This window comes from Platichthys flesus, chromosome 11 (genome assembly GCF_949316205.1).
Source record: "Platichthys flesus chromosome 11, fPlaFle2.1, whole genome shotgun sequence".
In the NCBI taxonomy this organism is placed as follows: Eukaryota; Metazoa; Chordata; class Actinopteri; order Pleuronectiformes; family Pleuronectidae; genus Platichthys; species Platichthys flesus.
The window spans coordinates 22,731,767-22,758,581 of NC_084955.1; the positions used below are offsets into that span (position 1 = coordinate 22,731,767).

The following is a 26,815-nucleotide window of genomic DNA, read 5'->3' on the forward strand; positions in this document are numbered from 1 at the left end:
TCCAGACGTGTGAGCGCCGTGCTTCAACACCCGAGAGCTGTGACTTCTTGGCTCCGTTTGCACCTCGAGCCGCTGACGGGACACCAGACCTCTGGCCCTGGAGGGGACAGATGAGATCTCCATCACCGTATCACCATCTCCTCCCCTCATCATCAACAACTCACTCCCCCCCCCACCCGGCCCCACTCGCTTTCCCGAGGTGTCTGGTGACTCTGGCCCCTCGGTATCTGGCCCCTCCCTTCATCGCGGAGGAGAGGAAGAGAGAGGGAGGAAGAGAGAGGCTGCAGCCCACCACCACCATCACCATGTCCCCAGAGGCCCCTCGCCTGCCTGCCCCTCCTGCTGCTCAGTACAGCTGTGGCTCAGTACCAGACCCTGACCAGCTGGGATCTCAGCCCTGCCAGGGAGCCACGCGAGGAGAGTGTGAAAGCACCTCTCTTCTCCCACTCTTCATTAAGTGAACCACACAGACACTTAACTCCAACTGCAGCTGCCAGCAGCCATCTCTCCGCTTGGTGCTGAGAAGATCCTCTCTTTTTGAGCATGGCTGTGGCACCCCCGGCCCTGGCACCTCTCCTGCCCCTGGTGCTGGCACTGCTCAGCCTGGCCCCGGCGCCCGCCTCAGCAGGATGCCCGTCGGCTTGCCGGTGCTCTTTCGCCATGGTGCAGTGCCTGGAATCCGATGGCATCACCAGCGTCCCGACTCTGGCGAAGCAGGAGAGCGAGAACGTGACGGAGATGTGAGTAGAGACGCGTCACCTGCTCTGCATGTTCCCCTGAATGAGCTTTTCTGATGGATGCACTCTTGTTTCCTGGTGTTGTTGGTTTGTCAAGCTTGGTTGTGACTACGGGCTGGAGATGATTTTGATTAAAGTCTCTGTGGCAGAGCTCTGGTTTTAATGGGTCGGTGCAACTGGTTTTATATCTGATCTAAAGTTTCATGGAAGGGAAACATACACAGATAACTTTGTACAACTGTTCAGGAGAAGATTTTCTATGTAGAGCAGGTTTTAAATGGCTCTACATCATTGGCTGGGTTTTCTGGATGAGATGAAAGTTGAGCAGTTGCATTGACTTCATCATCTTTCCCTCAAACAAAGTTGCTTTCCGCTGCTTCGACTCACAACAACAAGTGCTTCTCGGCACACTGGAGCACAGATATGTCACATGGTCTGATGCGAGCACAGGGTATTTGTCCAGTTGTCCTCGAGATGTCCTAAGAAATGTTGAAGAGCAAAGTGTCGGACGATATCTGTCTTTTGTTTGTTTTTCTCATGATCTGATAGATTCAGCTCCGTTTTCATATCACAGAATTCTTCTTCTCAGCTTCCGTCAAAGCCAAGTGCTGCTTGACGTGAAGTAAATCTTCTGCTGGTTCAGATGGATTAGCTCGGCGGTAATTTAGTCATCTTGGTTATCGTAAATCAATTATGGATCGGTGCTGTCAGGAACTGGTATAAGTTGACAGGAGCTGATCTTAGCATTCGGCAACAGCCGATCTTGCGCTGCGATAGAAACCATGCACAGACGGCAGGTTTAGGGTTACAGGTTCATCTGCTCACATGTTGCTGAGTCCATGTCCATGTTTTTTGCCGAAACAGGTCAAGATGCATAACAGCACGATTGGTTTCCACTGAGATGAAGAAAAACATCACAACACGCTCTCCTGTTTTTCTAATAATGTGAAGTTTATATCCAGATGTGGCTCCATAAACTCCCTGGCCTGAGATAGAAACGAGGATCTGCTGCTCTTGTGCTATTTCTATCTGACTTAAAACCATTCAACAGCAAAACAATACTTTGTTCAGTTCAAGGAATCTCTTTTCTCTAAAAATCCTCAGATACTGAGGAAATCAACTGTTTCACTAGGGGTGTGTTTGTCTGTGGTTTGCTCAGGAATCAGGAGTCCTATACGTCCTATAAGATAAGATATTTTCCAAGCAACATTTCATAAACTGTGTTATTGTAAACCTCTTGTACTTATGCTGATAGCGGCAAAGATTATGCTCATTGTGGCAACCTCTTTTGTACACAAGTAACCTTTTGTGCATGTTGAAAGACAAGATACATACTGTGCAATATTTCTCTGATCGACAAATCCTTTTTCTGTGCAGTTATAGGGAAATTCTCCGAGATCCAATTCTTTCTGAATTTCTGAGGCTCAAATGTAAATTCTATCCCTGATGAAGGACCTGCTGACCTGCCTGCACCACTGAGGTTGTCCCGACCTGATTAATGCTCCTTAGCTGGATGAATTTTTGAAAAGATGATGTTGAGGACAGTACATTTTTGATGTTGTAGTCTCTTAAAGGTTGTGCGTTTTTTTATGAATCTCTGTGGAGGGGGGGAAGTGTTTGAATAAAATCTGGTCCAAGTCGCAGCTCAGAGGAACTGAGACTCAGCTGCAGATGACTGTTATTTGTCGGTGGCTTTTTGAAACTTTGTGAGGAAAAAGACGAAGGAGAAAAGTGACCACCTGTGATTTAAAGAGGGCTGCTGTATTATTATAAAACCCACCATCAGCTCCGACACGGAAAACTAAATGTCACTCTCCGCACCACCACGCTGTTTCTGCCTTTGTTCCTGTTCCCGGATCTGAGCAATTAGCACTTGTTAAGAAGGAGCTGCATTTGTGAAATGCTATTTCGGTGGGGGAAGTAAATTTTCCGCTGCTCTCTGCCACTATTCACCTACACCCTCCTCTCCTCCTCCCTCCCCCCGCCTCCCCCCTGTTCCCTCCTGTTCCCTGGCTCTTACCTCAGAGGTGTTCCCTTGTACCTGCAGTTAAGCGTGCCTAGCCGAGCTCGGGGCGAGGCTTGACATTCTCACTCAACCATTCAGTCAATAAGTGAGCGAGTCTCTCTCCGCTTCCATTTACCGCCGCGCTCGACATGCCAGCAAACAACAACAACAACACGCGTTGCCGTATTGGCGCCGCGAGGGGAATACAGCCGACGCTGGGAAGCAAACAAGGGGCCATTAACTGCGGAACAGGGGCCGAAATTCATCATGCGCCGAGTTATAAATTCAATTTTGTGAATTGCCAGTCAATGCCCCCACCCAGGAACAATAGATGATATACAACCCACTTGGCTCAATCCAATAAGTCAGGGCGATGGGTGATCCCGGGCCCACCTGCCCTGTAATCACATTATCGCTGTGTGGGTCAATCAGACAGGAATAAAAAAAGGGTTTGTGTGTTGCAGCTGACAAACAGAGAAGTGGAGGCTTGAAACAAAGGGTCCGGCTCAAAGTGGCTGTCATCGTGTGGGAATTACTGCAGGTATTCATAATGGCATCGGGTCCACATACTGGAATAGTATGGAGAGATATCTGTCTGTCTGTCTGTCCATCCCTCCATCAATCCTTCTGTCTGTGTCTGTATTATCAAAGCAGGACTACATTAGCAACTGTCCTTGGTACAGTTGTATTGTGGATACTAGGTACCAGGTTTTTACTATCTATCTATCTATCTATCTATCTATCTATCTATCTATCTTTCTATCTATCTATCTATCTATCTATCTATCTATCTATCTATCTATCTATCTATCTATCTATCTATCTATCTATCTATCTATCTATCTATCTATCTATCTTTCTATCTATCTATCTATCTACCTATCTATCTATCTTTCTATCTATCTATCTATCTATCTATCTGTCTGTCTGTCTATCTATCTATCTATCTATCTATCTATCTATCTATCTATCTATCTATCTATCTATCTATCTATCTATCTATCTATCTATCTATCTATCTATTTATCTATCTATCTATCTCTCCATCCATCCTTCTATCAAACCAGGACTAAATTAGCAGCTGTGTAAGAAAGAGTTGGATTGTGGGTAATGTAGGTGCCATGTTTTTTAGAAGAGTAAGAAAGCTGAAATCCCTGATATCATTTAAATTGGCAACACAGAGGTAGAATGCTGCATAATTATCTGATATTCCAAAATAAGAGCACGCTTAAGAGGCTTTTCTTTCAAAAAGATGTAAAATTCAAACTTCATCTTTGTTTTATTCACATTTAATCAACTTGTCTTTTGGTTTTGTAAATAAAATTAGTGTCTTTACGCTAAAATGCAACATGTCCACCTTACGTAGATGGTCCTCTTTTTATTTAAACTCTATTTTACATCTTTTACATAAATGTCAGCTGAACTTCATTCACATTCATATTTCAGACTTATTCTCCAGTCTTCTATTGTCTTTTCCTCAAGTCGCGCTCCTGGAAATATTATTTGTCCCAGTTTGTTTTGGATTATATGGTTAACATTATGAGGTGGGGGTGGGGGGGCAAATTCTCAAGGACCTTTTGTGTTATAGAGAGGGATGAAAATGTGAATGTGGACAAAACCCGATACAATATTAGAATCAGGTGAATCCAATCCTTTCAGCAAAGCTTGATAAAGCTGTGTCCTCCTGAGTTAAATGGACAACACTCATGCTGCGCGTGGGCCTGGAGCGAGTGCGGTGAGTGGGGGGGCGGCGGAGGCCAGAGAATGGACCGGACAAGACAGATACGCTCTGCGAGATCCTTGGTGGGTCCGATGGCTGCGTCCATTCAAAACCCCCGGTGAAAAGAGCCGGGGCCGTCCTTGTGCTGAGTGCTGAATTGATCAGCGGCTCGCTAGTTACTCTGAGGCACACAGGCTGTGTCTGTGGAAAAAGTGGAAAATGCCCCCCCGCCCCCCCCCCCTGCAGCATCTCTTAAGGCATCGTTTATTTTTATTTCCACACGAGCAGATTAAGTTCTGATAAGAGCCTTGTGGTTTTGTGGGTCCCTGGACGTCTGGGCTGGTTTTTGTTGCCCGTTTGTTCCGTGGATCGAGGTCGGACACGTGTCCATGGGGTTGAGTCTCGTTGAGTCCTCTTCTTTACTCCGCCATCGTGTAGTTCTCACTCCCACTCGCTCTCGGGGCTGCACGTGTTTCTTCCCGTCCTCCTTCGTCTTGCCGGTTGTTTCCTCTCCAAACTGAAGGCCTTTAATAAGAGCTTCATGGTCTTTAATGATCAGCTGCTCGAGAAATGATTTACATCTTTCAAAATGTCTGTTTTCATTATCATTCAGCGAGACCCTACATGAGCATCTGGCTGCACAGCAAATGGCTAAAGGTCACAATGAAATGTATGTATTTACCTTGAAACACTCTTTTTCTCTGCCCACCACCCCTCCCCAACCCCTCCCCCCCCCCCTTTTTTTTTATTTTCTATTACCCAGTTACGTAGAAAACCAAGCAGGCCTGGTGAATATAACAGACTTCGATCTTGTTCACTACAAAGAGCTGAAGAACCTGTAAGTCATGCACCTCTCACACCTTCCTAACAGTTTGTTCATCTCCCAAAACAAAATGACTTCCCATACACCTGAGAGTTCACTACTCTCTGCTTTTCGTAGACATGCGGGTTTAACAATTTGGAAACTCTTAAATATCATTGTATCATGTAGAGTTAGATATTCTTAGGGACTTATCGCGCTCTGAAAGTCCACAGAATGTATGTGTGTGGGTTGTCCGCATACTTTTGGCCGCTATATTATAGTATAGAATATTATATTAGTAAGTTATTTGCTAGTAGTGCGATTGAGTTTGTGATCAATGAAAGTTGCTTAGATGTATATCTGTCATTTGAAACTATTAGTCAACTAACTGATCAGCAAAAAAGAGAATTTTCGAAAAAGGCGATTTAAGTAAATTAGAGTTTTTTGAGTTTTTTGGATTCTCGGTATGAAACACAAAATGTCAGAACAAAAAACAGAAGAACTGAAAAAAAATTGAAGGTGAATTGATTGTGATATTAGTGGAACCACTGCTTTTGTTCATCTCACACAAACTCACACTTGTTTTTGTAAGATTATTGTTCATCATCTAAAACAAACTGTGTGTTGTTGTGGTGGCTGTTGTGTGTTCTCTCCCCTGCAGCACCGTCACGGCATGTCGACTGAGGTTCATCTCGGCCAACGCCTTCCAAAAAAACATCAAGCTCCAGTATGTGTAAGTGTCCCTGTCAGTACAACACGTGTGTGTTGTCATGACCTGTGTGTCTCACTGTTTGTCACTGTCAATCACAGCTCGGCCGACCCCCCCCCCCCCCCCCCCCGTGTCACATGGGATGAGAGAGCGAAACCACTTTTAGTCTTCCTTCCAAAACAGAGCAAAATTATTTTATATATTTGTATCTGGAATACTCTAAGGAAGTAGGTCAATGTATAGTAATGAATAGTAAAAGCCATTAAAACCTATTAGCAAACAGCTCATCAACCTTTTCTTTATATTTGTAAGAGGAATATTTTTTACTTTTTCAATTTTCCAAAGATTGAATGAGAATTGATCAATGGAGACAGGAACCAGCAGATGGATCAATAGTGAAATAATTTTTTGGTTTTAGTTTTAAAAGCTGTCGCTGACAAATTAGCCAGTTTTTACCATTTGCTTCACTTCTGCAAAACACTGAATACAAATGTTGGTCCCTGTGCCATAGTGAAAAGCCATTAAAACATATTAGCTCATAGCTAATAAAACCATTTCAGAGTTTGGTATCTTTGTTAGAAGAATATCTTTTGGTTTAGAAAAAAAAAAATTTGTTGAGAAAACAAAGAACTTGAAGGATCCACTACGACGAAAATGTTCTATTTCTTCTGGTAAATGAACATCGATCAATGCAGAAAGTAACCAGCAGATCAATTCCATAGTGAAAACAATCTTTTAGTTGCAGCCTTAAAGTGAATTAAGTCTGATGTCAAGAACAATAATACAATTTTCTCCCCGACTTGCTTCAATTCTGTAGCACAGAAATATATACATCATTGTGTGACAGCATTTTCATTTATTCTTCCTGTTGCATCACGTCTTCAGTCAGTTTGTCCAACAAGGAACAACCAGACTCATCAGCTGGAGGCATCAGATCTGTGTATTCATCAGCAGCGGATCCCTTATCTCCTCCATCTTGTCCTCGTCGTTCCACTAATTGCATCCAACATGTCTGACGTCGTTTTTTTTATCTGAAAGCTGAGCGGGCTTGAGGACCAGCGATGGCTCGGCAGTGGTGGTGCTGGTTGTGCTGGTGGTTGTGAGTTTGGCGGGTGAGCTTGAGAAATTGGAGAAGACGTCCACCAGTCACCTTTCACTCGCTCACTTTGGCGGATTATCGACAACTGATGCATAATAAATACACTCCACTAAGGGTCCATTATCACTTAATCAATATCTCACTGTGGAGGGAGAGGCGGTGGGGAAGGGGGGGGGGGGGGGGGGGCTCATGTGTGACAGATGTATTTCTGAGATTAAGAGTGACCAACTTGAACCGAGTGCAGTGAACACGGCGGCCGCATAAGCTTGGACCCCCTTCCTTTTCCTCTTTACTCTCGTCTTCATCCACACTCCTCCTCCTCCTCCTCCTCCTCCTCCTCCTCCTCCTCCTCCTCCTCCTCCTCCATCATCTCATAAAAATGCATTCAGCTCTTCAGGTTGGCTGCAGGAGAGCGAGCTGCGATTCCCGGCTCCGCTCGGCCCCTGTGGACGCAAGGAGGAATCGAGCCGGTAATGGATAAGCCCCGATGGCTGACCCATCTGACATGAACTTTTGGGGGCAAGGAAAACAAATAATTTAACCCCTTGGCCCTGCCACAGTGAATATGTATTGGCTTCCATGTTCCTGCTCCCCTGTGCAGCTTCTTGTCATCTTCTGAGGGAGGTTTATTTCCAGCCGGGCGTCTCGGCCGTATGAGGATCAATTCAGAGCCACTGTGATGATATTTAAGAGGTCGGAGAGGATTGACTAAATGATCTGCAGCTTTCATAAAGCATTACAGCATCACGGCAGCTTGCTGTATATGATTTGAGATTTAGGCCTGAGGCTTTATATATGGTATTACAGGTTTACGACTTGGCATCCACACTGCTCTGGAGTTTTCAAGCACCTAAAATGGAGAAGTGTGGAAATGCTGCTGCTCCTATTTTAGCGTGTAAAACTCCTGGACTGTGTTTTAGTCTGGACGTGAGTCATTTGGGAACAAAGATTCAAAATAAAGATTTGCCCTGACAAAACTTATTTTAAAAAATTTTCTCCAACATATTTTTAGACATGAAAAACAAACTGATGCTCGAGGAGAACGCGCAGGGACAAATCTGAGAAACACATTGAAGAAGGAAAACTCAAAATACAAAAGAATGTCTGAATTTACTTTTAAAACATTTTCTTTTTTTTATTACATTTCAAACTTTCAAATCTTTTCAAACCCTTCCAAAAATGGCACAATATTTACGCCCTGTGAAGGGTTGATTGAAAATCCATCCTGTAGATATTGTTGTTTTGGCAAAAGTAGTCATTTGAACGACAGACTGACGTTTCCACCTCTGGAGCCGTGCTGCGACCAGGACTGACAACCCGGTGGCGTGTCTGTGGTTTCATCAGAACCCCTCTATATACAAACTATTCATATTTCTACATTAAAAGACAAGTTTGTTTGTGACTAATCGCCCAATGTACCGAACACGAGGCGAACACGGAGACTTGTGCTCGAGGTGTTTGTGAGCGCGGCTCCTGGCTGTTGTGAAAGACTTGCCGAGGTAATTGATCAGAAGCCATTTGGATGCATTAATGTTTTCCACTGAGAGCAGGTAAGCGTTGTTCTGAGAGTGTGCAATCAAATCACAATGCGATCCAACTGCAGGGCGCGACTATGAAGGGAACATTTGGACTCCTATCAAACCCCAGCATGGTTTTATTTTTTCCTGAAAATTGTATTTTTCTCAAAGCAGCATTTGAGCGGATGACAATATTACAAAATTAAAGTGCACCTACGTGCAGTTTCCTTATTGTGTTTATGTGACGGTAAATCAGTGAGTTTCTGCAAACTATGTATAAACTGCTTTTTGTAAAATGTTGGAGGAACCCCATGTAAAGGTTTCAACGATATCTGCACCAAATAGATTAAATTAATGTTGTGATATATACATTATGAAGCTAATTTTTATAATGTGTTGTTTCTTTGTGTGTTTCACAGGAACCTGGCGTCAAACTCCCTGGAGCACATCTCCTGGAGGGTGTTTCATTTTCTACCTTTGCTCAACCTGTGAGTCCCTGGAAATGTTTACCTTTCTTCTGTCCACAGCTCAGGTTCATGAATCCCACCTCCTCCGTGTAAGTGGGTGGGACACAGGTCAAATTAAAAAGTCCAGATTCAAGTTAGATAACTATGTGCATCATTCTGATAAGTTTAGTTTAATCAGTTACTTGATGGTGAGAAACATGGTGAAACACAGTGACTGGCAGCTGAGACTGACTCGTGATTGGCCGACTCATGAGCTCGTGTATCAACGGGATATCGAGATCTCAGCTTGATCCCCTGATTGCTAATGTGCAGACTCCAGACTTAATTACCCTCAATGGAAGTGACAAAACGAGACGTTTAGGTGTTTCATAGCGTCCAAAACGTCAAGCGGCAACACAATATTCAATTAATAACATATACAAACACAAGTGGTTTACTTCACCCATACTGATGCATCAGATCGGTACAGACTCATCAGGTGTGGGTCTGAGGGAGAATCAAACTACACATATTAGTCACATTAAAGTATTTTTACATACTTTGAAACTACTAATTCACAGGGAAACATTTTGTAGAGGAGAAACCGTTGCTGCCTTTTGACTTCACACGTTTTCAAAGGTTGTAGTTCACGATGTTGTTGGTGTTAATGATGTTGAAGAACTGGAAGACGTCTGAAGTTAGAAGGTATGAAAAGTTATTACATGGCTAAAGGTTAAATTCTTCAAGATTTTTGAATATAGAGTGAATCTAACAGTGGTTAAATGGTGTTTTAATGATCTTTTAAAAAAATGCATTCGTTCCTCTCTGCAGAACTTTTTAATATTTCATGATTGAAGCTCTGTTCTTCTTGCACTTTCCCAGAGAAGCTGATCCATAAACTAAACGCACCTCCTTTCCCTCTGTGTGTCCCCGCTCAGGGTTTTGAGGGACAACCCTCTGCTGTGCTCATGTGATCTCTACTGGCTGCAGGAGTGGCAGCGGAACGACCGCGGCGACGTGGACAACCAGTGGTTGTCTTGCTTCTCTGACGAACAGGAAGTGGCCCTCAACTCTCTGGTGATAAACAATTGCAGTGAGTTGAGATGTAATTTCGATGAGCTACATGTTTGCACAATTCACCTTCCATCCGCACAGTGTTGGGATCAGTTCTCTCCTGCAGTTCTCTGCTCATACATTCTGTTCACGTGCAGTGAACAGAAAAACTAAATCCGATCAATATTCGGTGTGATCAGACTTTTCCTTCTTGGATCACATGTTTTCAAGGTACTGAGGTTGTTGTTGTAAACATTTTGGAGAAGGTCTCACACTACATCTGTCTCCTCGTGTCATGTGATCCCACACTGACTCCGTGGAGGCCTCGCCATCTGTTGCGCGACCCTGTTTGTTACGAGGCAGTTTCTAATGGCTGTGGTTCTTCTTGGGCTCGTTACACTGAAAGAAGAAACATTCAGAAAGAACAAATGAGTTTTCACACTAGAAGAGAATGCACAGATTGGCCAATAAAAATAAACCCCCTAAAATTATTTGTGAATCATAAAATCTTCCTAGATATTAGCAAGACATAGACTTACTTCTTGAGAAAGTCACAAAAAATGTGTGGGTTTTCTGATGATGCTGCCAAGTAACAGACACACAAACAAACACAGACAAACACACAACGTTGATATTTACTTAATCATAGATTTTGGAGAGGGATACGGAGAAGAGGGGATTTAAAAAAAGGGACAAAAATCTATTTTTCTATAAATCTTAATATGTGATGATAAAGTTCGTGCCATTTCATTATCATGTGGCGTATTGCATATTTGAAAAAAACGCAGCTTCATCCAGTTTATTTGAAAAGTGAAATAGACTTATTTCTGTCATGTGTATTAATACCTTCAATGAGCAGGTGCAGTGAAACACAGGGAGTTTAGCTCGAGAGAGAGATTTTGTGCTCTTTTTTCTCCGAGCCCCGTTTTTTAACCTCTTATCAGCGACCGGCTGCCGTGAGCTCACCTCGTCCTCTGTCGCTCTCAGGTTTGCCGATGGTGTACATCGACTCCCCCGGAGACAAGACTCAAGAAGGAGGCAACCTGACGTTCGTGTGTCACGTGACAGGAAATCCAACTCCCAACGTCAGGTGGCGAACCGACAAGCTCAAATCTCCCTTCGAAACACAGGTACTGTAAGATCAAAGATGGCATTTCATATATTTATCAATCATATCTATTTGAAAAGAGCCAATGTAACGAGTCACTGAAGCCTGCCATGAATCTGAAAAAGCTCTGCAGCCTTTTTCCAGCTGAGGAATTTTAACTTAAGCAAATTGTATTAAATCCAGAGCACTTAACCCTTGTTATTTTAAATGTGGGCACTTTGTCTCCGTATGTCAGTAAGAGCATGGAAATGAAACAGATTTGTCATATCCTGCATGACTCATAAGTCCGCTGAACAAGTCGGCCATTTTGTTCTTAATTTTGCACATGTCTGAAAGACAGGAGATATAAAAAGACAGAATGTCTGCTTGTGCATTTCTCTGAAAATGAGTTTTTTCATTTGACCATTCTCTCTGTATTTTCAGATTTGTCTCTGTGAAGCTCTTTAGCTCGGCACTGTTGTGTGTGTCTGTTTTTTAAAGTGAGATTGGCTCCTGTAATCTATTGATCTTACACTAGAGCAAATTGGATTGCACTTCATCTCTCTTACCTGAACATCTCTAAGTGATCCAGTGGCAGCTGTGCTGGTCGTACTAACCCCCCTCTCGTCTGTGTCCGCGGCTGCAGGAGATCATCTCGGGCTCCTCGCTGGAGCTGGTCCTTCTCCTCAGCAACGTGTCCTCCGGTGACAACCTGCACAATCTCACCTGCGAGGCCGACAACCGAGCCGGGCCCAGGGAGGAGATGGTGACACTGGACATTGAGTGTAAGTGCCTTTTTTTCCGAAATAAAAAAACAACCACACTCCTAAAAGCTCACAGGCTCAATACCAGTTGTCGGGCTTAATGGAGGTTATGGTGAGATCACACCGGGGCCGTTTCTCCTCGTGCGGGGCTCAGCGGACAGCCGGAGAAAAGAAAATTGCGCTGCACTGATTTTCTTCTAAATGCTCCTTCAACAAATATGAGCATGCACCCAGCACGCTTCTAATGGAGCTCTCTGTCATCTGCCACTCACGCTGGCAGCCGGTGAAAAGAGTTAAAATAATGGGTGAAGTGCTGCGGGTATGGCTTGGCCTTTAATGCAGGGATACGGCGAGAAGGACAAAGGAAAGTGAACTTCTCTTTGCTCTTAGGAGAAAAAGAGAAAAGAAAAGAAAAACTCCTTCACCTCATACACGGCCGTTCTTTTCTAAATAACACTTGCAGCTTGAGCCAGGGGGCTTTCGCTGTTTCCTCTGTTCGGATGCATTAGTGCACGTGGAAGTTGGAACACTGAGGAATGACAGCACCCGGTGGGTTCCGCGGAAAAACACAGGCAGATGCATTAGTCATACATTACTGACAGCGCCGCCCCGAAACAATATCGTACATCAGCGGCTCAGTGACACTCATTAGAAAATAAAGCCCAAAAGAGGCGAAGGCGCCAATCAGCTGGGGCCAAATGCACGAGCATCGAGGGACAGATAATGAGCGTCAGGAAAATGGGGCTGATAACCCGTGCGAATATCTGATTTGAGCCTCTGCTAATGGACTTCTCCCTCCTACTCCGGAAAAAACGCTTCGTCCGCCCCTGATTGGCAGCCGGCAAATGCGTTAGTGCGGCTAATCCATCAACATCGGCCCCCCTGGTGCACGGACACTCGTTAACCGCCAGCCCTTTAATTACTCTTAATTACCTCCCTGAATGGTGGGTGTTTGCTGCCGAGTGGCTCCCGGTGCCATTATTCACCGGAGCTCCTCTTTCGCCGAGAAGAGCGTTTCCACAATGTCTCTTCTTTTTTTTAACAGTTCAAAGGTGGATTTGGAAAATTGGCTTGATCAATAACCATCATCGGCCCAAAATGGACACAAAGGTTCTGATTGAGTCTGAATCAACCAGGAACTGTCAGGTGTCCTTTTATGTATTTGCTTCCCCCCCCGCCCCCCCGCCCCTCTTTTTATACAAACTGTTCATTGTGTGATCCAGAAACGAAGTGCGAGAGAACTGACAGGCTCATTAGACAGAGTTCTAACCCTCCATTTAACCCCTGCAGCAAAACGGCTTGTGTACGATTAGTGGAGGGTTTGCTAATGGATGATTAGTTAAATGTGATAAAGAGCTGATTCTCACTCAATGAAACAGACTTTGAGCTGCGAGTGAAGAGCTTGCAGCCCCCCCCCCCCTTAGCGCAGCACTCCTCCGAGGCCGGGGTCACGGGTTAAGAGCAGCAGAACGAGGGGGTCTCTGCACTCGAGTCGGGTTCGATCCGAACAAGGCCATTTCCTGTTACTTTGCGTTCCAGCCGAGCTTCCAGGTAGCTCCTGTGGTCGGGGGGGGGGGGCGCATGGCGATGACCCGGATTCATTATTCATATGGGGGGTCAGCACAGGTTGGCAGTACAGATGGAGAAACATTGATTCGTGGAAAACTCTAAAGGGAACCTGCAGCGCTCCTGTCTGACCTTTGGTGTTCATAAGATCAAGATGCACATTCAGCATAAAATCATCACATATTGGCATCTCTAATTATCAATTGACTTATTGTAGTGGAAAGTTACTAAGGGGATTTACGCAGGTATTTATGGGCACTTGAGTTATTATTTCCATTTTATGCTACTTTTATTCTTTTTACCTTCATTTCACTGCATTTATCTGACAGCTGGAGTTGATTATTGCTTTGTAGATCAAATAATTTCACCTCTGAAAAAACATGTATAGTTGTTGTCGTCAGTGAAACATGAAAAATTGGGTCGGACATATTGAAACTTTAAATCCATTACATCTGGATTTTTTGTATTCGCTCGTCAAAATGTGCCAGATTTTGTTTTCATCAAGTTCCACAACTATCTATAAGTTACAGTCCACTACTTCTTTGAACAGTCCCATTTTCCCCAAACCCGTCTTCTCCCAACAGTCCCTGTGAAAATCGTCTTCCTGAAAAACGCTGTGCAGCAGCATTTCTGGTGTTTCCCCTTCGCCGTGGACGGGAACCCGGAGCCGAGCATCTCCTGGCTCTACAACGACGAGGAACTGATAGAGAACCGGTTCCAATACACCCAGATCATCCCGGACTCGTTGGACGGGTCGGAGAAACACGGCTGTCTCTTCCTCAACAAGCCCACCCACATGAACAATGGAAACTACACCCTGATCGTGCAGAACAAACTGGGAAGGGACAGCGCCACCGCCATTGGGAATTTTATGGACAACCCTTTTGACGAGGCGGATCCTGAGGGCTCCTTTCCCGGTAAACTCCTGAAATTGCTTTGTGGAAGCGTTGCATGTGCGTCAAGAGGAGGCCATTAGGGCGGTTAGAGGAAAGACCTGAATATCTAAAGGTTTTATCCCTGCTTGAAATGCAAAAATGTTGATCTATCCCTTTAACACGTCACTTTAATCTTTGCGCTATCAAAATTCTACAAGCGATAATTCTAAGGGGATAGTTGGGAATAATAAAGTATAAATGATATTGTTGAATGTTAGATGAGTAGCTGGATAGTGAGGGGGCTACAAGCTGAAAAGGTTTGTATCGTTAAATCCGTTTGTTCACGAGTGTTTGTGCTCTCGCTTCCCACACGCCAGTCCTTAATCCGGCTCCAAGTAAGTCTCCGATTGATTTCTCATTCTCCCAAACATCTCAGCACGTCTCCTGAAAACTTCATCAATCTGTTTCATTCATCTCCTTTAACAAATCTCGTCTCTCGCCCCCCCCCCCCCCTCAGTTCCGACACACAAAGCCAACATGGACGTCACGGAGAACCCAGAGAGTCGGGTGTTCGTGGTATGTCTGGGCCTCATCAGACCCCCCCGGCGCAAAGTTAAAGAAAAGTAAAGAAGGTTAAAAGTTTTAATAACGTGTCGGAGTGTAACTACGGACCTGCTTGTGTTGGTCTGAACAGGTTTCGGTAGCCGTGGGTCTCGCCGTGTTCGCCTGCACTTTTCTTCTCATCATGGTCTCGGTGATTAACAAGTGTGGCCAGAACTCCAAGTTTGGCATTCACAGTAAGTTTGGATATTCCCAGTTATTAAAACATCGCATCTTACATCTGCAACTGTACAAATGAGAATGTCACTGGTCTGGCAAACAGGGAAACCTTCCCCCTATTCAACACACTGTAAAACAGCAAAGTTCAAGTTGTGTCTCCCAAGTTTGCCTGTATCTCGTTTGTTAGGGATATAAGGAGTTGTGGGTTCACATGGAGTTGTGTTTACATGACAATTTTAACTTTGTCATACTGGACAGAGCCGGGCTACTGCTTATCTGTTTGCTAAGCTAATCAACTTCCAGTTCAACTCCACAGTTAACACAGACACAGACACGAGAGAGGCAGTGATCCTCTCGCCTGACCCTCAACAGGAGGAGAGGCACATTTCCCAAAACGTCAAACAGTTCCTTCATCATGTTGCTCAAACTTACACTTGTAGCATCACGACTCGTCTGTTGCTGTCTGTAATTCATTGACTCTATTCCACTGGACGCCATCATCTCAGCCCAGAACAACAGAAATTCACATTTCAACGAGAAGACCCCCGTTCGAACATTCTGCCAAATCGTTTTTTTGTGTTTTCTTCCCGAGCCGCAGATGGTTCTGTCAGACTCTCACGAGGTTAATGCACCAGAGAGACCGACTGACACAGGATCTCCACGGAGCTGTAACTTTGAACAGAGGCAGCCGCTGTGGCGGTCGGGGCTAAAGTGCCTTAATTACGGAATGAGAATGGCGGCACAAACCTACCTCAGGCCACCGCCACGTGGCGAGGGCCATTAAAGAAGATGGATGGATTGATGGATGAATAGATGGATGGAGGAACAGCTAGACGTGATATAGCCCCACTCGGACCCCCCCCCCCCCCCCCCCAAACACACACAAATACACACACACACACACACATTTACCCTTCTCACTATCAAAGTGCCTAAGTGCGCCTGATTGCCTAAGTGGACCCTGCTCCCTGTTTCCTTCCCTCCATCTCCTCGGTGCTCGCTCTTTGTTGTTCCATTTTCCTCCGTGTTGGACTCTGGGGGTTCTGTGGTTTGCCTTGCTGAGTGGGGTTTTACAATTTGGGCCTCACTTGTTTGGCATTTAATATGCACTGTAGTCAGGGGTTGCTCACCATTCGGGCTTCCTATATGGTCTCCCTTCTTTTTTTTTTACCTCCAGTTCAATGTGGCCTGATTGCCGCGTGGTTGATGATGGTGATTATTGAAGCTTATCATCATCTATCACCATGGCACCAATACAAACGTGCAACCAAGTTGGTGGCGCAGAGCGTCGGCTGCTCGAATGGGGGAGAAATGGGCTCTGAATTACTTCTTTTGATGGCCACTGCAATCACAAGTGGAGGGAGACTGATTAGGTGCTGCAGCGGATCGGTGTCATTCTGTGTTTGCGTCCCTCCCCGTCTCATCAGGGTCGTCTGTCCTGGGGGCCGAGGACGACCTGGCCGTCTCGCTGCGTTTCATGAACTTCGGCACCAGCCCGCCTTCCTCAGATGAAGACTCTGGTTTGTCCAGCTTCGTCGAGAATCCGCAGTACTTCTGCGGCATCATCAAGGACAAAGACATGTGTGAGTCGCGTTTTACTAGTGAGTCGCGAACTCTGGAGAGAGTGAGATCCACCACACTGCAAACGAGACGTCAGGTGTTCACGTCTTCCGCAGATTTTCAGACCTTGTGTGTTTTTCGTGATCAGGTGTGCAGAACATTAAACGGCAGGACATTACGCTGAAGTGGGAGCTCGGCGAAGGAGCGTTTGGCAAAGTCTACCTGGCAGAGTGCGCACACCTGAGTCCTGACAGCGACAAGATGCTGGTCGCCATCAAGGTGAGCTACTGGTACCACTTCCTCTCCACTCCTTTAATAGCCGTGTCAATGTGAAAACACATCAATGCATTGGCAGCATTTGTAAAACCTGTAGACTTGTGCTGAAAGTACCTGAGAGAAAAAAATAATGAAATTCTTTGCGGACAAGTAAGAACAGCAATACCTCAATTTTCAAAATAAAACGCTGTCATACTTTAGTAGAAGTAAAAACTACCAAATACTTCAAATAAGGTTGCGCGTTAAAGGGTTGACTGTTTAAAAAATTCCAGCACTCTTGCTGCCACTCTGCCAAAAGGTAAGTACTCTGCACTTATACTTAAATCTTCTGTACAGTATCAAGTGAAACATCCTGCGGTTTCAGAGAGAGACGTCTTTGTGTCGGTGGTTTGATCCCCAGCTCACGTTAAAACAGTTTAATGCAAACCACAGAGGAAAAAAAATAAAAACCAAGACGATGAATCTTCATTGTCCCTTTAATGAGACCTTTGGTTTTATTTCTCAATGAATAAAACTTGACTTGTTAAACTCCTCAACCTTTTTTTTTACTTTGGGCTCCAACGTGGTGTGATCATTGGAAGGTGTGTGATGTGTGATCCTCATGTGGTCGCTGCAGACGCTGAAGGACGCCAACGAGTCGACCCGGCAGGACTTCCAGAGGGAGGCGGAGCTGCTGACGGTGCTCCAGCACCAGCACATCGTGCGCTTCTATGGCGTGTGTACGGACGGAGAGCCGCTGGCCATGGTGTTCGAGTACATGAGGCACGGAGACCTCAACCGCTTCCTTCGGTATGTAGAGGTCCCGAGGGTCACGAGTTCGATGTCCACAGCTGTCCTCTGTCCACATGCAGCAGAAGGAATGTTCAGCTGTAGCAAGCAGACTGAAGGAGATGCTGGAGGTCTTTTTAAACATGTTGTCAGGGCATAACTTAAAATATTAGCCTTGGGTTATTCTCCTCATCCACTCTGAAACAGTTATACCTGAAAAGCTGTTGAGTTTTCTGAGCTGTGCAAAGCAGCAAATAAATGTGAAATAAAAAACAGTAATGATGGCTCTGTAATATGCAAATGTCCAAGTAAGCCAGTGAGCTTGCATTTAGCTATTTTTAATACTATAATTTACTTAAAATCTGAAAATTATAAATCTGAAAATGATGTGACAATTTCTGATGTTTGACAAAATATTTAGGCCATTTTTAAGAAAATAAGAAAACTATTTGATATTCTCTGAAAGGAATCCAGTTTTTGTGCTAACAAGCTAATTTAAATGTCAGGAAACTGGCGATTTACGTCTTCTCAATATTTTTAGGTGAAAAATTAAAGTCAAAAAAAGAAAAGGTGCAGCCTCATCTTCCCCTGACAAACTGATCTTTGTTACACTTTTTTAAGTATAGAACACACTATAATAGAGATGCAAGGACATTTTTGAAATGTTTACTGACACAGAGCATTTGTCATCATGTATAACTTCTCCTATGAAGACAAATATACATTATTTAAACTGTAATTTACTGTGATTCATTCATTATCTTCCCTTGGGCGCCCACAATGATACATCTGATTTCATCTTCATCACAACAAGCAAACCGATGATGACTACACTCTGAGCAGCTTCTCTCAGACAAACATGATGTTTGCTTAAAAGTCGAACCCACAAAGTCGACCTCTGCAGACTGTGTGGTTCCAGTGGTCACTCAGCAGAACCACAGCTTCCCTGTGTTTAAAGCTGAAGTACGAGGACGACACCGACTGTTGTTGTTTTTGATATTTATGACATTGCTGATTTTACTTTATCTCCTTAATAATAATAACTTCGTTTGAAAGGGTTTAAAATATCTAGGGAAAATAATCTGAAGGTGAAATCCCCTGGATATGTGACATGTCAAGTTCTTACAGTAGAAATATAAAATGAATAGTTTTTTAATCTAAATGATTAATTTGTCATTAAATAGATTTAAGGAAAAATGGGGAGAAAACAACTTTTGGTTCTGCACCTTAATCCACATCCTCACCAGAAGGTTACGGGTTCTTCCCGGCACCATATTTGATGGAAATCGGTTCAGAAGCTTTTGAATAATCATTCCACCAAACAAACAAACAATCAAACAGACTCAGGTGAAAATAAAACTCCTGGGAAACGAGCAATGAATTAATATCACATCACAAATACAGAAAGAGAAGATGACGTGAATTGCGTCCAAGAATATCTTGCTTTGATAAATCAATAAAAAGAAAAAAACGTTCCTAGGCAGGTTTCCTATTTGCGTTTCACAAAGTAAATAAATAATTTACAAGATGTCCTCACGTCACAATAGCAAACAGAATGAATTTCAAATGCAGCAGATTTTTATTTGAATTCTGATGAACACAGTTAATAACCAGATCCAGCACTTAATGAGAAATTGAAGAAGTTTGCTCGGACTAATATGTCGTCTCCTGAAGGGCTCGTGTCGCAAATTAGCTCATAACAACACTTGATGTGTCGTGTGATGCGGTGACGGGAGAACTTTAAAAAAACACGACCATTCAATCACTTAACGAGTAATTTGAAAACGTCTAAGTTTAGAGACTGTGGGGGGAGGCTGAGGCCGCGTTGACCTATTAGAGCTCACGATGCACCTGGGAAACCATCTGACTGAGCGAGCGCAGCAGACGCACTGGATGCTGGCTGCCAGGTTTTCTCCACAGGAGGCAGATTGGGAATGAAAACACACTCTCACACACACAACCGCGCACAAACAAACACACACACACTCAGCCTGAGATGCATCTTTGCGATCGGGGGTGAAAATCGCATTTCCAGCAGACAGAATGGGTGAAATGTCCGTGGGCCCCCACAATGCAGCTGCTTTCCCACCCTGCCACCTGCCTCTTAAACTAATAGTGATTGTATAGACAACTTCCTTTGTAAGGAGGGGACAAAGTGGAGAGGAGAGATATTAGGATGGATGGACACACATCATCTGTGATTTGCTCATTTAGGCCGGACTTGGACGTGAGAGTGGGTGTTTATGATCCGCAGGAACAACCCAGAGTCAATGTGCTCTGCATCCCCGAATTGCATTATTGCAAATCAATTGTAGGCGTATTACAAGCCTTATGTTTTCTATTAAGCGTGGTTGTGAAATGGCCTTGTTATGGCACGGGGGTGTGGACCATGTCTGCGACGGTCTGAAGGGCCCTCAGTGCTCAATCTGCAGATTGAACATCGCTGCGTTCATTGTCCTGTGGGTCAACCGGGTTGATGCCATAGTTACCGATGTACTGAGAAACCGATCCTGGTGTTTGATTAATCTGAACAGCCGATGGAAACAGAGCAGAAGAAGAGAAGTGATCCGTTCTTTACGTGTGCAACTAGAAATGACCCGTCTAATGATACACAGAGGTCAGGAACTCAGATATTAATGGAAGAAATACAACCAATTCCCTGTGAATGAAAAATAATACCACCGAATTAGAAAATGTTTTAATAAAAGTCTGAGAGAATAAAAATGTGACTTTAAGAATCGCTGTGACCGCAGTTTTCAATTAAGCAAAGAGGCTTTAGAAATTACAGATAACACGTTATATAGAAAATATCTCTAGAACCAAATTCAATCTTTTGTCAGGTAAAATGGTTTCTTCTATTGCACTAAAGTTATAGTTGAATATGGATTTAAGGTATTCGAGTATATTTAGGATCCTTCTTTTTATCTCTACCCCAATAAATCCAAGCACCTTGTAATCTGAATTTGAAAAAAGGTGTAAAGAATAAATAAAAGATTACTAGCATATAAAATAAATTGACTTTTACAGGTCTTTAGACATTACAACTATATAATATGCTTTATACAATAGTGCTGTACATTTTAATTATGTTATAATGTATATTAAACGACCTCACCAAGCCACAGTAGTAAAATGCTGCTCTTGCACAGTTTTATCAGTATTAACATTCTAATGATATAAACTTAATTATATACAAGTCACAGGATCTAAAGTCATTGTATTTATAACACTTTAAATACATGCTTATAATACCTGTGTCCTTTTTAATTAAATAGGATTTTTGAATGAGGTACTTATGTTGTATAAGTACATTAACTTGAAATTCTTAACACTTATTCCACCACTGACTGGTCTAATTTCCACTTCCTCATCTCACGTGTTTCTTTTATAACTCTTTAATAAAACAGAGATACCCTGACCTTCCTGTGTCTCACGTGTCTGCAGAGCTCACGGCCCGGATGCTCGGATCCTGGAGGAGACCAAGATGCCTCCGCTGGGTCAGCTCACTCTGCCTCAGATGCTGCAGATCGCCGCGCAGATCGCCTCGGGCATGGTGTACCTGGCGTCGCTGCACTTCGTCCACCGTGACCTGGCGACCCGCAACTGCCTGGTGGGAGAAGGCCTGGTGGTCAAGATCGGAGACTTCGGGATGTCCCGAGACATCTACAGCACAGACTACTATCGGGTAAGAGGCAAGAGGAGGATGAGACAGGGATGTTTTTGCGTTCTTCTGGGAGGAAAACATGAGTAACATATTATTTAATCATGTAAAATTCTGATTTATGCATTTGAGCTATTCATCTCAATGATTTATGCTTTCACCCCTGAGATAAGGTCAATAAAGATTTGTTTGTGGTGCTCAAATAACTCACAAGAAACTTCCCCTTCCTCGAAATAATGGCATGATATCTCTGGAATGTTTCTAATTGGATGAAGAGTTTGTGAAGGTCCCCTCGTCTTCCTCCTCAGGTGGGTGGACGCACCATGCTGCCGATCCGCTGGATGCCCCCGGAGAGCATCATGTACAGGAAGTTCACCACGGAGAGCGACATCTGGAGCTTCGGCGTCGTCCTGTGGGAGATCTTCACCTACGGCAAACAGCCCTGGTACCAGCTGTCCAACAGTGAGGTGGGTCAGGAGGGAGACATGTTCAGCAGATTATTGATTATCTTGAAGTCTTTGTGCCGGCAGTAGACAGTTTCTGAAGGATTTGTGTTTTTGGATCTGTCCTATTCTTGTGATATCTCAAACATTCACTGTGACTCAACTGTTTCTATCTCAGAGGTCAAAGGTCAAGGTGAAGGACTTACGTCTTGTGCTATGTGACAAATGTTCTTCTCTCTTGGCCTTGTTCATGATGACGAATGAAATTTCGTCTGCGGTTCAAAATACTGAAAAATCCTCTGTTGATTCATAGAATCCACCGGTTTTCATTTTCGGTATTTCTGTCTCTGTGCTTCAAAGGTAGTTTCATTGGAAAGCGTTCACCCTCCTGACCTTGAAAAAGAAAAACCGGGAATGTAACTTTGCACAATCCCTCAAGTACTTTAATCAAGAAACCTAATCCTAAAAAGAGCAAAGTTAACATCTCACCATGGAGGGGAAGAGCAGTCAGGGGTCAGAGGTCAGCTTCTTTTGAGCATCTCTTGATGGTGATCACTGAATCACTGACACTGACGAGGCCGGCAACTCACAATTGTGTCTTTAAGATCCGTGAATCCTTTATAAGAACCAAAACCTGCACAGGAAGAGGATAGAAAAGTTTTTGCTGCATCTGACTGGAGACCACCTGTAATCACTCTGCACCTAGAGCTACACACACAGACACACACACACACAAAGACACACACACACCAAAGCCCCTCCTAATCACTGCAGCCCAGTTTGAAGGTACTGTGTACTTCTCAAGGTACTTCATACTTAAACAACTCTACTGTATTTCAAAGGTACATATTGTATTATATACTCCACTATAGCTATGAGACGGCTTCAGTTCCCAGTTGTAAGTTCTTGATCTGAATTGGTTTTGCGTGATCCTGCGAACAGATGAAATCTTAATGTCCTTGGTGGAGACAATCAGCTTCTCCTCAAACAAATACAGCAGTAAAAAGCTGCACATTATGCAAATGGCTGTTTTTATGTATAATACTTTTACTTTTATTACTTTAATAGTACATTTTCCTGGTTTTTATTTGTACTTAAGTACCTTTTTTCTTTTTAAGTATCTGCATGCTGTCTCCACCATCTCCCCCCGCTGCCTCTCACTCTCATGTGGAGGCTTCTTGTGTAGTTTGACGCCGCCCTGCGCTCTTAAGAGAATCAATAAGTTCATAGTAATTAAGGGCAGTGCAGTCTAGCCTTCTCCGCTCAAGCACCAAGAAGTGGGACTCCAACGCAACCACAGCGGTGCTATTAAAGCCCGATACCCTCTCTCCTTTCAAGAGACGGGTGGATCACTTTCCCCCTGCACTCGATTCTAATCTCATTGGTTTTCATTTTTACCCTGGGCCAATGAGCTGTAACCTCGTTAACCCAATCTGTCTCGCCCAATGAGCGACAGGTGAAATTATCATGTTGCCCAAACACATTGTGGCGTAGATCAATCATCCCAAAATACTGACGCTGTGGCGACGGCGGCCATTTTGGGGCGGCCGCTATGAGCCTCTCTGCTCAGCTGTGAGACAGAGCGGCGGCCTCTTGTCTCATCGGATCGAGGTCTGAAATGAGGAAGAGATTGAGTCACACTTCAAACGGAGAGCGCAGGGAAAATCCTCCCTCTCATCCTCGACAGTGATTTATCCACCGAGCCACGAGAGCGTGTGAACTCAATCAGTCTCTGCAGCCATTAGTGTCGGAGCGGGAGGTGACTCAGAGTCCTGCTCGTTTGTCCCCGAGGTCTCTGCTAAAAGACACGTCTCTGCACAACCGGTGGACAACAACTGAGATTCTGTGATTTCAAAAACTTTGTCCAGATGAATTGACGCAGCCACTGCTGGTGCGGTGTATTTATGTGATTCACAGATTTTAAAAGGCCACTTTAAAATCCTGAGTATCTGTTTCGAGAATCAATGCCATTAAAACCTTCATAAATAAAACCCAAACTAGAAGAGAGCACTCAGTAGAGCACAGAAAAAGAGTTCCTGGATTTGGCCTCTTATAGAGATTGGTGACAAAATGTGTGAACAAACCCTCCCTCCTGATGAACCGCATTTAAATCTGCTATTATTATGAGATTAAATAAGATTTAAGATATAAATTATTCCCTGGACAGGGGTTAGTACAGTAAAGCAATAGATTATGACTTGTATTGAATTTGGGCAAATCTTTAGTGTTGTTTGAATGTCAAATATCTAATTCCTGATATCCAGTATTGACCAGGCTTTAATCGATTAAAGAGACAAATGGGTGAACTGACTAGTAGCGCTTTATTTTGACACATCATTTCTAAATGTGCCCCCCCCAACAGGCCATCGAATGCATCACACAGGGACGGGAGCTGGAGAGGCCCCGCACTTGCCCCAAGGAGGTGTACATGCTGATGCAGGGCTGCTGGCAGCGAGAGCCCCAGCAGAGGATGGTCATCAAGGACATCCACAGCCGGCTGCTGGCCCTGGTCAAGAACCCGCTGGTGTACCTGGACATCCTGGGATGAAAGGAGGCCGAGAAGAAGCCAGGGAGAAGGAATCAGAGGGCTTTGGAGTTTGGAGTTTTGATTTGAGACTTAGAAAACGTCCTCTTTTTGTTCTGTTAGGTTCCTCAACTTTCTCATTTATCCATTAAAAGACCAGTAGGAAGGTTATTCCCCAGTTTCCCCCCAGTTGCTGCTTTTTTCCAGCCTTGAAGCTCGATGGAGGGTACCAGTTTGCAGCTGCTTCCCCAGTCGTTCTCTGGAAACCTGTCGGCTGTTGTCCAAGGTGCTTGGACGTTGAGCTGGAGCCTGACGGAGGGACATGCATGGCTAATTGTTGAATTTACAGTATATGACGATGCTAGAAGGCTCTGGGCCTTTTTATGCAACTCGAAACACATGATTGCAAAGGAGGGAAGTCGTTGTACAGTATACTCACTGATTTTGGACGAGGTTTTGATACGGAAGGCAAATTAAAGGATTTCAGTAAATGTACATAAGGCCAAGTTGTACAATCAGAACCACTGCGAGCTCGTTTGTTTTTCACGTGTCATATGAATATTTTTCAAGAACGAATTGTAGATTATCAGTGAAAGTGTTTCCTGGTATATTATATATATATATATATATATATAAACTACTGTGTTTACATGTAATGATGTCGAATATAAAACAAAGAAAAGGGAAGTTTGACTCGGGAGGTGGAGCTTTTTTGTGGGACAAATCAAAAAATACAAAGCGCTGCAGTGAAATTCAGTCCAGTGAAGCAGGGCTCGGTGTCTGGGAGGTGAAGCTCTGAGCCGGGACAGATGGGTCCGGGTGAAACTCCAGGAGCACAGAGGACAGATGGCACCGAAACCGAGACGGGAGCTGAGGCGGCCTCCGTGGAGAGAGGAGGACACGAGTGAAAACCAAGTGGACAAAACCGTTGTGATGCCTTTACGTGTAAATACTGAATGTGTGTACATAACCTGTATCAACATCTACAAAATATATATATCTTCATGTATCCAGCACTTTGTATATTCCCTTGAAAAATAAAAACTTGATAAAAAAAAAAAAAAAATGGCTGCAGCCTGTGAGGAAGGAGCACCCCCCCCCCCCCCATCAGTCAATGTGTCATTATCGTGTGAACAATGCTCCGGGATGCCGCCTGTACTTAGAGTTAGACATCTTAACAAGGCTGTTCAAGAGCTTTTCTATTATTTTGACGAACTAATCATCAACCTGCGTCGTCTCCGCGGGGCCGCTCGGGCAGACGGTTATTGAAAAGGACTAGTCAGGTTTCGTGTTGCCTTCCCGCCCCGGCCCTCCGGCAAACAAACACCCTGCAGAACCAAAGCCTCTGCCTCGGCCTCACACCAGCACCACCGCCCTGTATGCAGAACGTCTCCAGGGAGTGGTAATGGATTGTGAGTAATGCTATCATCCCTTTCGCTCTCTCTACCCTCTCTGGTGTACTGGAGAGGCAGGGGGGGGGAGAACACTTGGAGGACCCATTGTTTCTTCTTCTCCTTCTTCTTGCACTGCAGCCTCCAGCCTGGTTTGATGTGCAGCACGACGATAACAAGGACTGGAAATTAGGCCTGTTTTTAAAGTGCCTCTCCTCTCGGAGCCGTGCAGCGGGAAACTTCACTTTTCAATCTTCCACATTGTCGTAAAAAATAAGAGGATTGATTTCTTGGGGTCGTTATTTCTTCTGATTCATTTTTAGTCTGTCTATTGCTAATAATAATACACCACTTTGCTCTTTTACTCTTCATCCTGCAAAACACGGAAGATGACGACTGAACTCGATGGAGTCGAACCGAAGGAAACTAATCTAGAGAAGATGAAAATCCCTTTTGAACCGAAATCTGAATTTATGGGTTTAAGATGTCACACTTTGAATTGCTCATTCCGACTCAATGTGTCCATAATGTCTCACATCTGGAAAAACAAGGGGGTACATGAAGAATCTAGAAGAATTTAAAGTCTATGGTTCAATATCTGGATTTTGACCCCGGTTTCAAAGATTTCTCGATAACATCCTCTCCTCTGGGAACATGTGGGACAATCGGACTCGAGGGAAAAATTCAGGCCAGAATTTCGTGTTTTCGAAAAATTATTGTGTCACTTTTTGCTTTTTAAATCCAACAGTTAGTTTTCCTGCAAATAAATGTTCAGGGATTCGAACCCTCCTGTTGTGCGACTCTGCCCTCTGCTGGTCACCGCTCAGACTCATAAAGCTTTTACGAGGAGACAAAACGTCAATTGTCTTATAACAAATATATATTTTTACCTAATTTTCACTGTCAACATTATTCAAAGTCAGTATTTTGGTTTTAGAAAATAGGCTTTAATGCAGGATACATATAAAATCATGTCATATGCATGTGTTTATCAGAAGAGCTGCAAGGATTAGTGGCAACTCTTTTGAGATT

General features: G+C 44.0%; 1 protein-coding gene across 1 annotated transcript; it reads left to right on the forward strand.

Annotated features, from left to right (window-relative positions):
* The first annotated feature begins 543 nt into the window (after positions 1 to 543).
* Positions 544 to 24,936, forward strand: ntrk1 (neurotrophic tyrosine kinase, receptor, type 1). Its single transcript, XM_062399787.1, has 17 exons — positions 544 to 740; positions 5,226 to 5,300; positions 5,926 to 5,997; positions 9,009 to 9,077; positions 9,974 to 10,128; positions 11,076 to 11,218; positions 11,822 to 11,960; positions 14,090 to 14,422; positions 14,758 to 14,775; positions 14,913 to 14,956; positions 15,075 to 15,177; positions 16,588 to 16,743; positions 16,869 to 16,999; positions 17,613 to 17,785; positions 21,209 to 21,449; positions 21,734 to 21,892; positions 24,231 to 24,936. The coding sequence occupies exons 1-17, from the start codon at positions 544 to 546 to the stop codon at positions 24,414 to 24,416; spliced, it is 2,394 nt and encodes a 797-aa protein (XP_062255771.1). The 3' UTR covers positions 24,417 to 24,936.
* The last annotated feature ends 1,879 nt before the right edge of the window (positions 24,937 to 26,815 follow it).

Excerpts from the sequence above, each read along its gene's own strand:
- ntrk1 (XM_062399787.1), top strand. The coding sequence starts at position 544 with ATGGCTGTGGCACCCCCGGCCCTGGCACCTCTCCTGCCCCTGGTGCTG. Across the intron at positions 5,998-9,008 it reads AACATCAAGCTCCAGTATGT|GAACCTGGCGTCAAACTCCC; the intron begins GTAAGTGTCCCT and ends TGTGTTTCACAG. Across the intron at positions 17,000-17,612 it reads AGATGCTGGTCGCCATCAAG|ACGCTGAAGGACGCCAACGA; the intron begins GTGAGCTACTGG and ends TGGTCGCTGCAG.